The 14712-nt window shown below is 41.2% G+C and overlaps 1 protein-coding gene across 1 annotated transcript in view; it reads left to right on the forward strand.

The window, feature by feature from the left end:
* SCGN (secretagogin, EF-hand calcium binding protein) overlaps positions 1-14712 on the forward strand; it is a 50429-nt gene that overhangs the window by 21709 nt on the left and 14008 nt on the right. The window contains exons 5-6 of the mRNA XM_052649673.1: positions 1774-1830; positions 2242-2319. Coding sequence (XP_052505633.1) covers positions 1774-1830; positions 2242-2319 — 135 coding nt within the window. The remainder of the gene's footprint in view (positions 1-1773; positions 1831-2241; positions 2320-14712) is intronic.

Consider the following 14712-nt stretch of genomic DNA (forward strand, 5'->3'; position numbering starts at 1 on the left):
ACCTTAAAATACTTTAGTGCTAGCATGTATCAATCAATTCACTGGCCATTATCAACCAGAATATTAGTTCTAGCTTGTTTTCTTTAATCCCACAAATTTTAAGCTAACAAGATTTTATGTTGCCATTTACCCAAGTGTTGTCTTTGTATACCATTCCTTTTTTATCTTAAATTTTCCTTCTTTGAGTTCTTCCTACCTGGAGCATACCCTTTACCAAGAATCTGCTGGTAATAAACCCTGCTTTGGCTTGCCTGGAAACCTCTTTATTTTGCTGTCATTCTTTCAAGATGGCATGTGCAGCATTCACATAAAGATCTCTGGTCCTCCAATAGTTCAGCTGTAGTCAAGTTACAAGATAACTTAGATGGAAAATATTTGGTGAACAGCATAAAAAAAGCATGTAAGCTTTTTATTATTTGAAATTCTCATTCTTAGTTCTGATACAGTCATACCATTAAAATTAGGATATAAGTCACATTTAACCAGTTGATTTTCTAAGCTTGGCTATATTCAGGCAGAAATGTTGGTGATGGGGACTGAAAGGAGCGAAGTTTCTGAACACTTCCCAGGGAACATCAGCATCAGTAGTTCCTACTATCCTTGTAGGATATTTAGCCAGGACTCTGGCTGTGGTCTACAACTATGGTCCCTGCAGTTGGTGACTCAGGTAACCCATTCCACATCAATGGAAAAATCTGTCACTTAAAACAAAACAAAACACCTTACTTTTTCATTTTGTATAGGAGTTAGGGAACTTGCCAACTTGTGAGGCTTTAATACACAATAATCAGAGGTGGTCAAAGTCATATCATTTACTAAAGAAAGCAATTCAATGCTTCCTTAAAAATATTGAGCTCTTCTGTCTTCCAGTTTAAGTAACTGTATCTTTAGCTGGATGAATGCTGTTATTGAACTAATGAAAGGGTTGGCTTGTTACTGGGAATTTTCAGAGATGTTTTATTCCCTTTACCCAGAGCCAAGACCACACAGGCAAGATTCCTTAGGGGTTTCTTTGCCATGCAGTTTTTTAGGGGAAGTTCACCTTTTCATTATGGTTATTGCTGTTTGGGGTTTTAGTCTTATTTAGGTGTTTCAGTTTGACTTCCCACCTTGGGTGGTTCCAGGGATTTGTCTGCTGTCTGCTTTGTTAAGAATCTGTCTGCCAATGCAGGAGATACTGGTTTGATCCCTGGGTCAGGAAAATCCCCTGAAGGAGGAAATAACAACCCACTCCAGTATTCTTGCTAGGATAATCCCATGGACAGAGGAGCCTGGGGGGCTATACAGACACACACTGAAGTATCCTGATAAAGTTACAGGTTAACTCATCAGAGATCAGTAGATGTACCCAGGACAGACATTAGCTTCTGTCATCTCAGTTTCTTGCCAGCTGAGCTATATATTTAAAGAGTTGCTTTTAGAAGGCTCTGCATCTTTAGGAATTTAGTATAAAGAAGATTTCTTACTCTGCCATATTTTCTCCCACTGAAGGCCATTCCTTCATATCTTTCCACTTCAAACTTCCCAAGAGCTTCCTTTCAGTGAGTGTACTGTGGTCCTCCCTAAGTTGCTGTAAGTGAATGCAGGGAGTCATTTCTAGGGAGTTCTCTGCCCCAAAAGAGCTGTCACCAAAGAAAGCCTAAACTTCTCTACATAGTTTTATTTGCACCCAGTTAAGTACTGTTATCAGATGCTGAACCTTAGTAGACATCAGCGTAAGTTGAACCCAAATTATCTGAGGATAAATGGATTATTGGCTTTTGTGTATTTCAGATTTGGCGCAAATACGATGCTGACAGCAGTGGCTTTATATCAGCTGCTGAACTTTGTGTAAGTGTTGCTGGGAGCTGTCTCTGGGTGAACGGCGGGTTAGCTCATCCCTGGGAATTTGATATGTGTGTATCATGATCTTGATTTCTGTGTTTCCAAGAAACATGAATATGAATTTGCTAATTTTGAAAAACTGATTCGTGTTTAGAAGGTTAGAAACTGTTGCTCTCTCTAGGAAAGACATAGTTGAGGATTTATGACACCTTTTTATGCTTTGAGCTGTTCTCTGGGTTCTGTTTAAACAGTGCTCCCTTCAAACTGTGACAGCCCTGCATTTTGGACTTCTTGCTTGATAAAAAGCATATTTCCTCCCTAAAACAAGCAAATGACAATTCTTAAAAAACAGCCTCTTGCAATTTTTTAGGTTTATTTGTCACTAGATAAAATGAGGCTCTTCTCTTGATCTCATAGAACTTCCTCCGAGACCTCTTCCTCCACCACAAAAAGGCCATTTCAGAGGCTAAGCTGGAAGAATATACTGGCACCATGGTGAGTAACTGAGCAATGCAATCTCTATGAAGACAGCTTTCCCACTGTCCCCCCAGGGCCCAGAAACAGCATTTGGCACAAAATTAAGATCTCTGTGAGTGTTTGCAGACTAGACAAATGCATGAAAAGACCTTCAACTCTGGGAAATAGTGACTAAATTTGAGCTACTTTAGTCTCTCTCTTGGGATGAGACTGCATGCATTTGAAAGGGAGCTGCTCATCTGTCCTTGGGGAGACCTGGAAAGTCCAGTTAACATCAGGTTACTAAGCACCAGTCAGTAATAAGTCACACAGAAACAAGGAAACGTAGACCTAGACAACCAGGACCAAACACGGGAGCGCCCCACTCCCTCTGCCCCACCCCCCATGGGTGATTCTACTCATTTAGTACATTCATTTAGAGCAATGGAGAGTCAGAAAGCTGGGAAATACATATTCCACCTTTGCCAACTATAGGTATGAGCTTGAGAAATGGTCTATTTTTGTTTACTTCAGCTGAAAAATGGGTATTAATAATACCTGATTGCTATGAGGGCAAGTGAGTGGATGCATATGAAGTGCTTTGCAGAGCATCCAGGAAATAACCAACATTCAACACGTTAGCTCTTCCTGTAGCGGCTGTCGTAGTTCCTGTCATTATTTCCTTTTGCCACTCATGCAATCATATCCTAAATGACCTGAGATTATTTCAGCATCAAAGCTCCCTGGAAAATGGTGAAGCAGGAGAAGTTGCCTTTAGTGAACTCATTCTCGCATTCTCATTCAGTTCCTAGCTTGAAGCTTTTCTCCCAGAGCTACTCTGTAATCATCTGTATTGAATCTAATCTGGCTTCTCTACCTTTTGTCTCCTCTAAGTCCCTTCTCATTCCCAAATGTGTGCTTCATTCCAAACTCTATAGGTTTCTTAATTAATAAGCAACAAAACTACTGGTAAAGGTTTAATTGCTTGTGCAATTGCTATACTTACTATAGAAAGAGTTCTTAAACAGACTCATCTTACTGAACCTTCTGGTGAACCATCAGGGCTGCATATCACGGAGAAGATTAATGGATCCCTGTTAAAATGTGTACTACAAGGTTGACCTATTTAGGCCTTTAATTGATGCTTCCAAATACTGTATTATTTCTAACAACTCTTCTATAGCCTTGGCATTGTTCCTGCTATTCTGTATATCTGATGGTTGAGGCTTAGCAAGGGTAAGTGACTAAGCTACCACCAAGTTGATTTCCTAAACTCCATCTAAAAATACGATTAACCGGGAATTGATAAGTTGTCTGGCCTAGCTCAGTTCAGTTACTCAGTCATGTCTGACTCTGCAACCCCATGAACTGCAGCACGCCAGGCCTCCCTGTCCATCACCAACTCCCGGAGTTCACCCAAACTCATGTCCTTCGAGTCGGTGATGCCATCCAGCCATCTCATCCTCTGTTGTCCGCTTCAACTCCTGCCCCCAGTCGCTCCCAGCATCAGAGTCTTTTCTAATGAGTCAACTCTTTGCATGAGGTGGCCAAAGTGCTGGAGTTTCAGCTTCAGCATCAGTCCTTCCAAAGAACACCCAGGACTGATCTCATTTAGAATGGATTGGTTGGATCTCTTTGCAGTCCAAGGGACTCTCAAGAGTCTTCTCCAACACCACAGTTCAAAACCATCAATTCTTCGGCACTCAGCCTTCACAGTCCAGCTCTCACATCCATACATAACCACTGGAAAAACCATAGCCTTGATTAGACGGACCTTTGTTGGCAAAGTAATGTCTCTGCTTTTGAATATGCTATCTGGTTGGTCATAGCTTTCCTTCCAAGGAGTAAGCGTCTTTTAATTTCATGGCTGCAGTCACCATCTGCAGTGATTTTGGAGCCCTAAAAAATAAAGTCGGACACTGTTTCCCCATCTATTTCCTATGAAGTGATGGGACTGGATGCCATGATCTTTGTTTTCTGAATGTTGAGCTTTAAGCCAACTTTTTCACTCTCCTCTTTCACTTTCATCAAGAGGTTTTTTAGTTCCCCTTCACTTTCTGCCATAAGGGTGGTGTTATCTGCATATCTGAGGCTATTGATATTTCTCCCGGCAATCTTGATTCCAGCTTGTGTTTCATCTAGCCCAGCATTTCTCATGATGTACTCTGCATAGAAGTTAAATAAGCAGGATGACAATATACAGCCCTGATGTCCTCCTTTTCCTATTTGGAACCAGTCTGTTGTTCCATGTCCAGTTCTAACTGTTGCTTCCTGACCTGCATACAGGTTTCTCAAGAGGCAGGTCAGGTGGTCTGTTATTCCCATCTCTTTCAGAATTGTCCACAGTTTACTGTGATCCACACAGTCAAAGGCTTTGGCATAGTCAATAAAGCAGAAATAGATGTTTTTCTGGAACTCTCTTGCTTTTTTGATGATCCAGCGGATGTTGGCAATTTGATCTCTGGTTCCTCTGCCTTGTCTAAAACCAGTTTGAACACCTGGAAGTTCATGGTTCATGTATTGCTGAAGCCTGGCTTGGAGAATTCTGAGCATTACTTTACTAGCATGTGAGATGAGTGCAATTGTGTGGTAGTTTGAGCATCCTTTGGCATTGCCTTTCTTTGGGATTGGAATGAAAACTGACATTTTCCAGTTCTGTGGCCACTGCTGAGTTTTCCAAATTTGCTGGTATATTGAGTGCAGCACTTTCACAGCATCATCTTTCAGGATTTGAAATAGCTCAATAGGAATTCCATCACCTCCACTAGCTTTGTTCGTAGTGATGCTTTCTAAGGCCCACTTGACTTCACACTCCAGGATGTCTGGCTCTAGGTGAGTGATCACACCATCGTGATTATCTTGGTCATGAAGATCTTTTTAGTACAGTTCTTCTGTGTATTCTTGCCACCTCTTCTTAATATCTTCTGCTTCTGTTAGGTCCAGACCATTTCTGTCCTTTATCGAGCTCACCTTTGCATGAAATGTTCCCTTGGTATCTCTAATTTTCTTGAAGAGATCTCTAGTCTTCCCCATTCTGTTGTTTTCCTCTATTTCTTTGCATTGATAGCTGAGGAAGGCTTTCTTATCTCTTCTTGCTATTCTTTGGAACTCTGCATTCAGATGCTTATATCTTTCCTTTTCTCCTTTGCTTCTCTTCTTTTCACAGCTATTTGCAAGGCCTCCTCAGACAGCCATTTTGCTTTTTTGCATTTCTTTTCCATGGGGATGGTCTTGATCCCCGTCTCCTGTACAATGTCATGAACCTCTGTCCATAGTTCATCAGGCACTCTATCTATCAGATCTAGTCCCTTAAGTCTATTTCTCACTTCCACTGTATAATCATAAGGGATTTGACTTAGGTCATACCTGAATGGTCTAATGGTTTTCCCTACTTTCTTCAATTTAAGTCTGAAGTTGGCAATGAGTTCATGATCTGAGCCACAGTCAGCTCCTGGTCTTGTTTTTCTGACTATATAGAGCTTCTTCATTTTTGGCTGCAAAGAATATAATCAATCTGATTTCGGTGTTGACCATCTGGTGATGTCCATGTGTAGTCTTCTCTTGTGTTGTTGGAAGAGGGTGTTTGCTATGACCAGTGCATTCTCTTGGCAAAAGTCTATTAGCCTTTGCCTCTATTAGCCTAAGGCACCAGTTAAACTGGAAGTTGGGGTCGCCTGGCTCTCAGCCCTGGATCTTCTGCCTGTCACTCTGTATTCCGAGTACTCCGAATGCTGTCCCCAGCCAATGCCACAGGCCCTGGGAAGGAAGAATTTGGTCTTGACCATGACAACTTAGAAATGGCATGGATGGGAGCTAAGCCGATGCTCAGGACAGACTCACACCCCAGGCCAGGAAATAATTTGGCTTCCTACTATGTTGACCTGTTTTAATAGCATGCATAATGCTGTCTGAAATCCTTTGACAGGCTTAGCACTAAAGAGTGAGTGGGAAATCCCTGAGAAGCAGGAAGCAATTTCCCACCTACCGGTGTATCTCTGGTTTCCTTTTGTCCTAGGTTCCTGTGAAACTCTCTAATAGCATGAATACTCTGAAAAAGGAAATTAGACTGAAACTGCCTGGGAGATAGAATAATAGGGAGATTACTCTTCCAGTTGGGCATTTTTTTCAACATTGATTTAACATTATTTTAGCTCTGGCCATTGTTACCTTGATTTTATTAACTTATAAAGCAGACCTTAGGCAGTGAAATTCTTGCACTAAGAATCCCCAGCAGATTTCTAGCATTTCTTTGAATACCCTGACTCTGAGGGGCTTCCTCCCACCTCCAACTAGAACACTAAGCCATTACTTTCTGACTTTTAAACATAGCTCAGCTATTTTTTCCTTACTTTCCTCCACCTGGTTCTTGCTCATCCTTCAAAATTTCGTTAGAAATCATCTTGCCCTCTTCCATCAGTTTCTTCTATAGTGGCTCCAAGAGCCTCTCCTCTGTGCTCCTGTAGTATCTTGTGTATTTCAATGTCTTAACATCATAATTATCTGTTTAATTCACTTTGCAAATATTCATTGAATACCTGCTAGACTCCAGCACTATTCTAGTCAGCAAGCATTCAGCAGTGAGCAAAACAGAGACTGACACTAATAATAAACATAATAAATAATCAATTACATTGCATGATAGAAGGTAATGAGTGTCATGGAACAAATTAAACAGTAGACCAGATAGTGCCAGCAGGGCAGCTAGGATGGGAGATTGGGGAGAAGGTGTGATTTTCAACAGGGTGGTCAGGGGTGGCTTTTCAAGATGGTGCAGCTTGAGAAAGGACCAAAGGTGCAGCAACCAGGGGCCCTGGGTCACGGGTGTGCCTAGGATTTCCAGGAACAGGAGGAGACCAGTGTGGCTGGAGCAGAGTAAGAGAGGATGATACAGAGGCCAGACCAAGTCAGGCTTTGGGGGCCATTGTGAGAACTTGGTGGTTTAGTTGGAGGGAGACGGAGGGCTTGAAGCAGAGGATGCCATGAGCTGGCTTTTGTGTTGAAAAGCACCTGAAACGGGCAAGGAGGGAATCAGGGGGACCTGTTAAGAGGCCACCCCTTCATCCAGGTGAAAGGACGGCAGCTTGGATCAGGGCTGGGAAGCAGAAGAGATGAGAACTAGATCTGTTTGAAGATGGAATCAGTAGGATTTCCTGATCAAACAGCTAAGAGTCAAGGGCAACACTGACACTGTTTACGGATCTTGCACTCCACTAGCCTGTGATTCATCTGGGGCAAGGTGGCATCTTATCTGCATGTTCTTAGCCCTCACACGGGGCCTGGCACACAGTGGGCTCCTTAATTAATTCTGTTATTACCTAATAGACAGCTAGGAATAAACCCTGACAATATTAGTAAACTTTGCCCTTGGGCTCCTCCTGCTTCTCTTCTGTGTGTTCCTCATGACCCTCTGGCCCCAGCGTGATTCCTGCTCCCTCCTGGGGTGTCTTCCACACTACTTACTGCACATGGCCGCATTTTACACAGACCTGACATTCCTCCAGTGGTGTTTCGTGTTCTGAAATTCTCCTTGTTCTCTTTCCTTTTTTAAAACCAGACCCTCCAGGGCAGAACCAGAAAGGGTGCCTGGGAGTGCTGGGCTCCATCCTTAGGTCTCTCACTGGGATCCTTCATCACAGAGTCATCCAGAGGGACCCCAACCAGAGAGTGGGGCTGAGCCACGCTGAGCCCAGTGTATGGAGACAGACAGGGAGATGGGAGCCCCACACTGATGACAGCAAGTAGGAGCTATAGGAGTAAGGGCTAGAGCTACAGGCAGCTGAGGAGACCGAGCAGAGCAAATCCAGAAAAGACAATCGGAGCAGGACAAGCCTAGGATTTGTCCTCATGGACTTGGAAGTCACGTCACTATGTTCCTTTTCTTGAGTCTGAAGTGGTTTTTCAGGTCTGAGGGGTAGGGTCTAACAGTGACTGAGAACACCCGCTCCCTCACCAAAACCCCCACTCTCGTCATGCTTTTCTCTCTAGGTAGAATGTGATCTGGTAAACTAGTTCACAGAAAGATGTTACGTTCACTCCTTCAACGACTATTTAGGGACAACCTACCAAGAAAGATATGGTCTCTGACCTTATAGAGTTTTTCATTTGGGAGAAACTTTGATTAAAAAAACAAAGGGAAAAGGAGCAAAAATTCACTGTGGTCCCTCCCTTCCATCCCCGCTGTGCATGTCACTGCCATACTGTATCTACCTGTAAGCAGCAGCCGAGTCCAATTTTCCCTTCAGTCCTTAAATACGTCGATGTCACCTTAAAATGCAATTAACTATTTAAAAAAAGTTTTCCTGATTAAAAAAAAACAAGATGCATTACAATGAAGCAGCAATTCTAGAGCTTTAGCAAAGGCAGGATGAGAAAAGTTAGGTGGTCAAAAGGGAAAGGCTAGGGGAAGGATAAATTAGGAATTTGGGATTAACAGATACACACCACTATATATAAAACAGATGAACAACAAGGACCTACTGTATAGCACATGAAACTATTTAATATCTTGTAACAACCTATAATGGGAAAGAATCTGAAAAAGAATATATACACACATACATATGTATAACTGAATCACTTAGCTGTATACCTGAAACACTGTAAATGGACTATTCTTCAATTTTTTTTTTAAAGAAAAGGTAGGTGAACATAATTAAAGTTAAACTTTTAAAAGACGCTTTCTTGACATGCAGTACTTTATTTTCTTTGAAACACTGCCAGGGTTGTTCTGGTACTGAATACCTTAATCATAATAATTGAGACTTCCCTTTTGCCAGGCCCTGTGCAAAGCCCTTTTCAAACATCTCATTTGATTCTTATATGAACTTTATGAAATAAGCATTTAAATAAATAATCTATTTTATAAGTGAAAAAAACTGAGGATTACAGGTCAGAGATGATAAGGATGGAGTGGAAATTCCCAGACCCCGATCTATCTTCAAATTGTATTCAAACTGAAACATTTATGACTGAAAGTCTAAGTGCTGAATTATAAAATTGAAAATTTTCAAAAGAGGGAAGGTTAAGCTCTATGAGAAATCAAGAAGAGGTACAAATCCCTATGAATAAAATGAAGAGCAAGGTGAGGAAAAGGCCATGTTAGGAGATTAGGATTCTCTTAATATTTTTATAGATAATACAGGAGCTCTGACAGCCAAAAGAGAATTTATTACCCAGAAAAATGGATTTTTCTCCTCATGAAGTACCTAAACAGGTCTGCAAACTGAGATCTTATTAAACATCAAAGAGGAAACAAAGCAATGAAAGACAATGGGGAACAAGAATGGGTTCTACAAAATTGTTCTGGAGAAGAAAGGAACATTGATTGATTAAACTGGGGAAGGGAGAAAGGGAAGAAGAGTGAACTGTGGCTGCATAAAGCCCCAGGGCTCACCTCAGTGAAACATCGCATCATAAGGGGTAGGAGCAGGCAGGGAGGAGACATGTAGACTGTTTACGAAGCTGATACTTGGCTGAAAAGAGATTCTGCTCATCGCTCATCAGCCCTGCAACCCTAGTTGCCCAAAGCTCTTTTCTTCACAGTCTTATGGTTTACATTTAAGAAACCTCAGAAAAATAAATAAATAAATAAAGAAAGAAACCTCAGGCTGGCAGCCCTTACAATGGAATGCCCTGACCTGAGGAAAATCAATGAAATGAAGATAGAAACAGCAATGTACACTTTTGATGACTTTGAGCTTAGATCCAGAAGCTGAGAGTCCTGAGAGGCAGCTGAGGGGAATCCGAACGGTCTTAACCAACTTTTGAGTATCTAGGTTGAGTGACGTCCATGGACCAAGGCTGTCCTGTTACTCATGTTGTGTGTCTGTTTCATAGCTAAAACCCTGTGCTGCTTCTGCTCAAGCATGCTGCAGTTAAGCATTCATTTTTATTCCACACTATCCCATGAGAATAGGACCATGATCAATCAAACTCCAGATGACCCCTCATTGGTCTGTTATGCACTGGTGAGACAGATAAATGTTTAATAATCTAGTGAGAGTTTCCACTCAAGGATCTGAGTTTGCCCTGAAAATCAGACCAGTTTAATGAGATTCAGGCCCATCTATTTCATTTTTCTTTCTTAAATTGCAGAGGGAATTTATACTTTTCCAATGAACAGATATGGGAACTGGCTACAGTTTTTTTTTTTTTTTTTTAAAGGCCTTTTACATTTCCCTAAAGACTTTTGGGTACACTAACTTTTAGAAACTCAACACTTAAAAAAAAGACTTCTAGGATCTGAGCTTTAACTAAGTGACACACCAAGTGTGAAATCACTTTACTGCTGCTTTAATGGCTTTTTACTGAGCAATGGACACAGTCAGAGCAACAATGCATTAAAGATGTGGCTCCAAGGTTTAGCATTAAATGCTTTATTTAGACATAACCTACTAAATGAATTCAAATTGACCCAAATAAGGATTGGTGTATTTGAAACCTGAAAAATGAACAAGTCAAGGCAGAACATCCAATCAGAAGAGAAAAGCTAAGGTCTGCAACCTTGTCTCACCTAAACTCCTAATTAATGTTCTGTACAAGGAAGGAAACTATTAACAAATTCCAATTATGACACCTAATTAAGAGAGGCTGCTAACACCTGGCAGGGGGGAAGATTAGCTGCCTGAATAGATTATTATTAGGTAATACTGAGCTTTTGAAAATGTAAGCTCATACATGTGGGACATACTAAACTCATATACCTAATTAGAGCATGGAATGTGAACTACTGCAAAAACAATGATATCTGAGAATGTGTCACACAAAGAGAATATCCCCATCCTCTAGCCTGTCCAAGCTCTCATTCTTCATCCTTCATGCCTGGATTATAGCATCTAACTTCCAGTTGCTTCCTTCCCTAGGTCTCTGATCCAAGCCAACCTAAGACACAACTGGGCTTCTTTTTTTTGAATTTTTATTGGAATAGAGTTGATTTCTCTGTTGGTTTAGACAGTAAAGAATCTGTCTGCAATGCAGAAGACTGGGGTTTTATCCTTGGGTTGTGAAGATCCCCTGGAGAAGGGAATGGCTACCCACTCCAGTATTCTTACCTGGAAAATTACATGCATAGAGGAGCCTAGTAGGATTTAGTCCGTGGGACTGCAAAGAGGTGGACACAACTGAGTGACTAACACTTTCACTTTTCACAATGTTTTGTTAGCTTCAGATGCACAGCAAAGTGAATGAGTTATACACTTTTTTAGATTCTTTTCCCATATAGGCCATTAGAATACTGAGCAGAGATCCCTGTGCTATACAGTAGGTTCTTATTTGTTATCTATTTTACATACAGTTCAGTTGCTCAGCTGTGTCTGACTCTTTGCAACCCCATGGACAGCAGCACACCAGACCTCCCTATCCATCACCAACTCCCAGAGCTTACTCAAACTTATGTCAACTGGGTCAGTGATGCCATCCAACCATCTCATCCTCTGTCATTCCCCTTCTTCTGCCTTCAATATTCCCCAGCATCAGGGTCTTTTCAAATGAGTCAGCTCTTCGCATCAGGTGGCCAAAGTACTGGAGTTTCAGCTTCAACATCAGTCCTTCCAATGAATACTCAGGACTCATCTCCGTTAGGATAAACTGGTTGGATCTCCTTGCAGTCCAAGGGACCCTCAAGAGTCTTCTCCAACACTACAGTTCAAAAGCATCAATTCTTTGCTGCTCAGCTTTCTTTATAGTCCAACTCTCACATCCATACATGACTACTGGAAAAACTATAGCCTTGACTATACGGACCTTTGTTGGCAAAGTAACGTCTCTGCTTTTTAATATGCTTCTAGGCTGGTCATAACTTTCCTGCCAAGGAGTAAGTGTCTAATTTCATGGCTGCAGTCACCATCTACAGTGACTTTGGAGCTCACAAAAATAAAGTCTGTCACTGTTCCCATCGTTTCTCCATCTATTTGCCATAAAGTGATGGGACCAGATGCCATGATCTTAGTTTTCTGAATATTGAGCTTTAAGCCAACTTTTTCACCCTCCTCTTTCACTTTCATTAAGAGGCTTTTTAGTTCTTCACTTTCTGCCATAAGGGTGGTGTCATATCTGAGGTTATTGATATTTCTCCTGGCAATCTTGATTTCAGCTTGTGCTTCATCCAGTCTAGCATTTCTCAAGATGTACTCTGCATATAAGTTAAATAAGCAGGGTGACAATATATAGCCCTGACGTACTCCTTTTCCTATTTGGAACCAGTCTGTGGTTCCATGTCCAGTTCTAACTGTTGCTTCTTGACCTGCATGCAAATTTCTCAAGAGGCAGGTAAGTTGGTCTTGATGATGTATACCTGATGATGTATTCCCATCTCTTTCAGAATTTTCCAGTTTGTGGTGATCCACACAGTCAAAGACTTTGGCATAGTCAATAAAGCAGAAATAGATGTTTTTCTGGAACTCTCTTGCTTTTTCCATGATCCAGCAGATATTGGCAATTTGATCTCTGGTTCTGCTGCCTTTTCTAAATCCAGCTTGAACATCTGGAAGTTCACATATTGTTGAACCCTGGCTTGGAGAATTTTGACATGGAGGAGATGTCAGAATTACTAGTGTGTGAGATAAGCGCAATTGCACAGCACTTTGAGCATTCTTTGGTATTGCCTTTTTTGGGGATTGGAATGAAAACTGACCTTTTCCAGTCCTGTGGCCACTGATGAGTTTTCCAAATTTGCTAGCATATTGCTAGCATATCAATATGCTAGCATTTGCTAGAATATCAACACTTTCGCAGCATCACCTTTTAGGATTTGAAATAGCTCAACTGGAATTCCATCACCTCCACTAGCTTTGTTCACAATGATGCTTCCTAAGGCCCACTTGACTTCACGTTCCAGGATGTCTGGTTCTAGGTGAGTGATCACACCATCATGATCAGCTGGATCAAGAAAATCCCTTTTGTACACTTCCTCTGTGTATTCTTGCCACTTCTTCTTAATATCTTCTGCTTCTGTTAGGTCCATACCATTTCTATCCTTTATTGAGCTCATCTTTGCATGAAATGCTCCCTTGGTATCTCTAATTTTCTTGAAGAGATCTCTAGTCTTTCCCATTCTATTGTTTTCCTCTATTTCTTTGCACTGATCACTGAGGTAGGCTTTCTTATGTCCTTGCTATTCTTTGGAACTTGCACTGATCACTGAGGAAGGTTTTCTTATCTCTCCTTGCTATTTTTTGGAGCTCTCAACTTATATATAGTCGTGTGTCTATTTCAACTCCAATCCAAATTTATCCCTCCCCTGCAAGGCTCTCTTGAAATCTCTTCTCCTCCATGTCCACCATTATGCTACTGATGACCTCACCCAGTGTCATGGTTTTAAATACCAGCTAATGGTGACCTCCTCCAGTTTATAGCTCTAACTGAGAGTACTTCTCTGAGCTGCTTGCATATACTTGAATGTATGTCTCCAGCTGGATGCCCAATATGCCTCTCAAACCTAGCATATCCAGGATTGACCTTCTGACCTTCCCCTAAAGACCTGCTTCATTGGGGATCTTCCTCAACCCAGTGAATATGAATTCCACCTTTCAAGCTGCCCCTCCTTTGGGACTTATCTGAAATCCCATATCCTTTCTCAGTATTCTTCAGTATTCTAACACATTGTTCTGTTTCTTTGTCTCAGTGGTCAAGGAGATAATGCTGAATCTTATTTCAGATATTCATTTTTGCTGCTCCAATTACATTGTAAACTCCTAAAAGCCTGTACCACCTTAATGATTTTTGAGAGTCTCTCACAGTGCCTTGCATGTTGTTAGACACATGGTAACTACTCAACATTTGTTGTTGTTCTTTAGTTGCTCAGTCATATCCGACTCTCTCGTGACCCCGTGGACTACTGCCTGCCAGGATCCTCTGTCCATGGGATTTCCCAGGCAAGAATACTGGAGTGGGTTGCCATTTCCTTCTCCAGGGGATCTTCCTGACCCAGGGATGGAACCTGCGTCTTCTGCATTGACGGTGGATTCTTTAGTGCTGAACCACTAGGGACACCCAATTATTCAACATACAATTCTTGACTTAGTAACCTGGGAGGGGGCTCTAAATCCTTTTCGAAAGTGTACATGACAACAATATTCAGACTTTTTAAAAATGAGAATATTTTTAAGTAAACAAAGAAACAAAAACACCTGTTAAGGAGTGATTTCCAAAAATATTGCTTAAAAAGCAAGTTGCAAATAATACATAGAATGTGGTCCTATTTGTCCAAAAAAAAATTTTGAGAGGTATATTAACATGTTTAAAAATTTTCTGAAAGGATACAGTCTATGAGTGGTAATTATCTCTACAATAAGGATGGGAGGGACTTTTCCTTTGTACTCTTTGCTCTGAACTATCTGCATATTTTTGACTTTGCACTCTATCTCAAATTATCAATTAACAATTGTTAAAAAAAATTCATGGACTGTAGTCATACCTTGCACATATTGTTTCTGG

Source organism: Budorcas taxicolor, chromosome 11 (genome assembly GCF_023091745.1).
Source record: "Budorcas taxicolor isolate Tak-1 chromosome 11, Takin1.1, whole genome shotgun sequence".
Classification (NCBI taxonomy): domain Eukaryota; kingdom Metazoa; phylum Chordata; class Mammalia; order Artiodactyla; family Bovidae; genus Budorcas; species Budorcas taxicolor.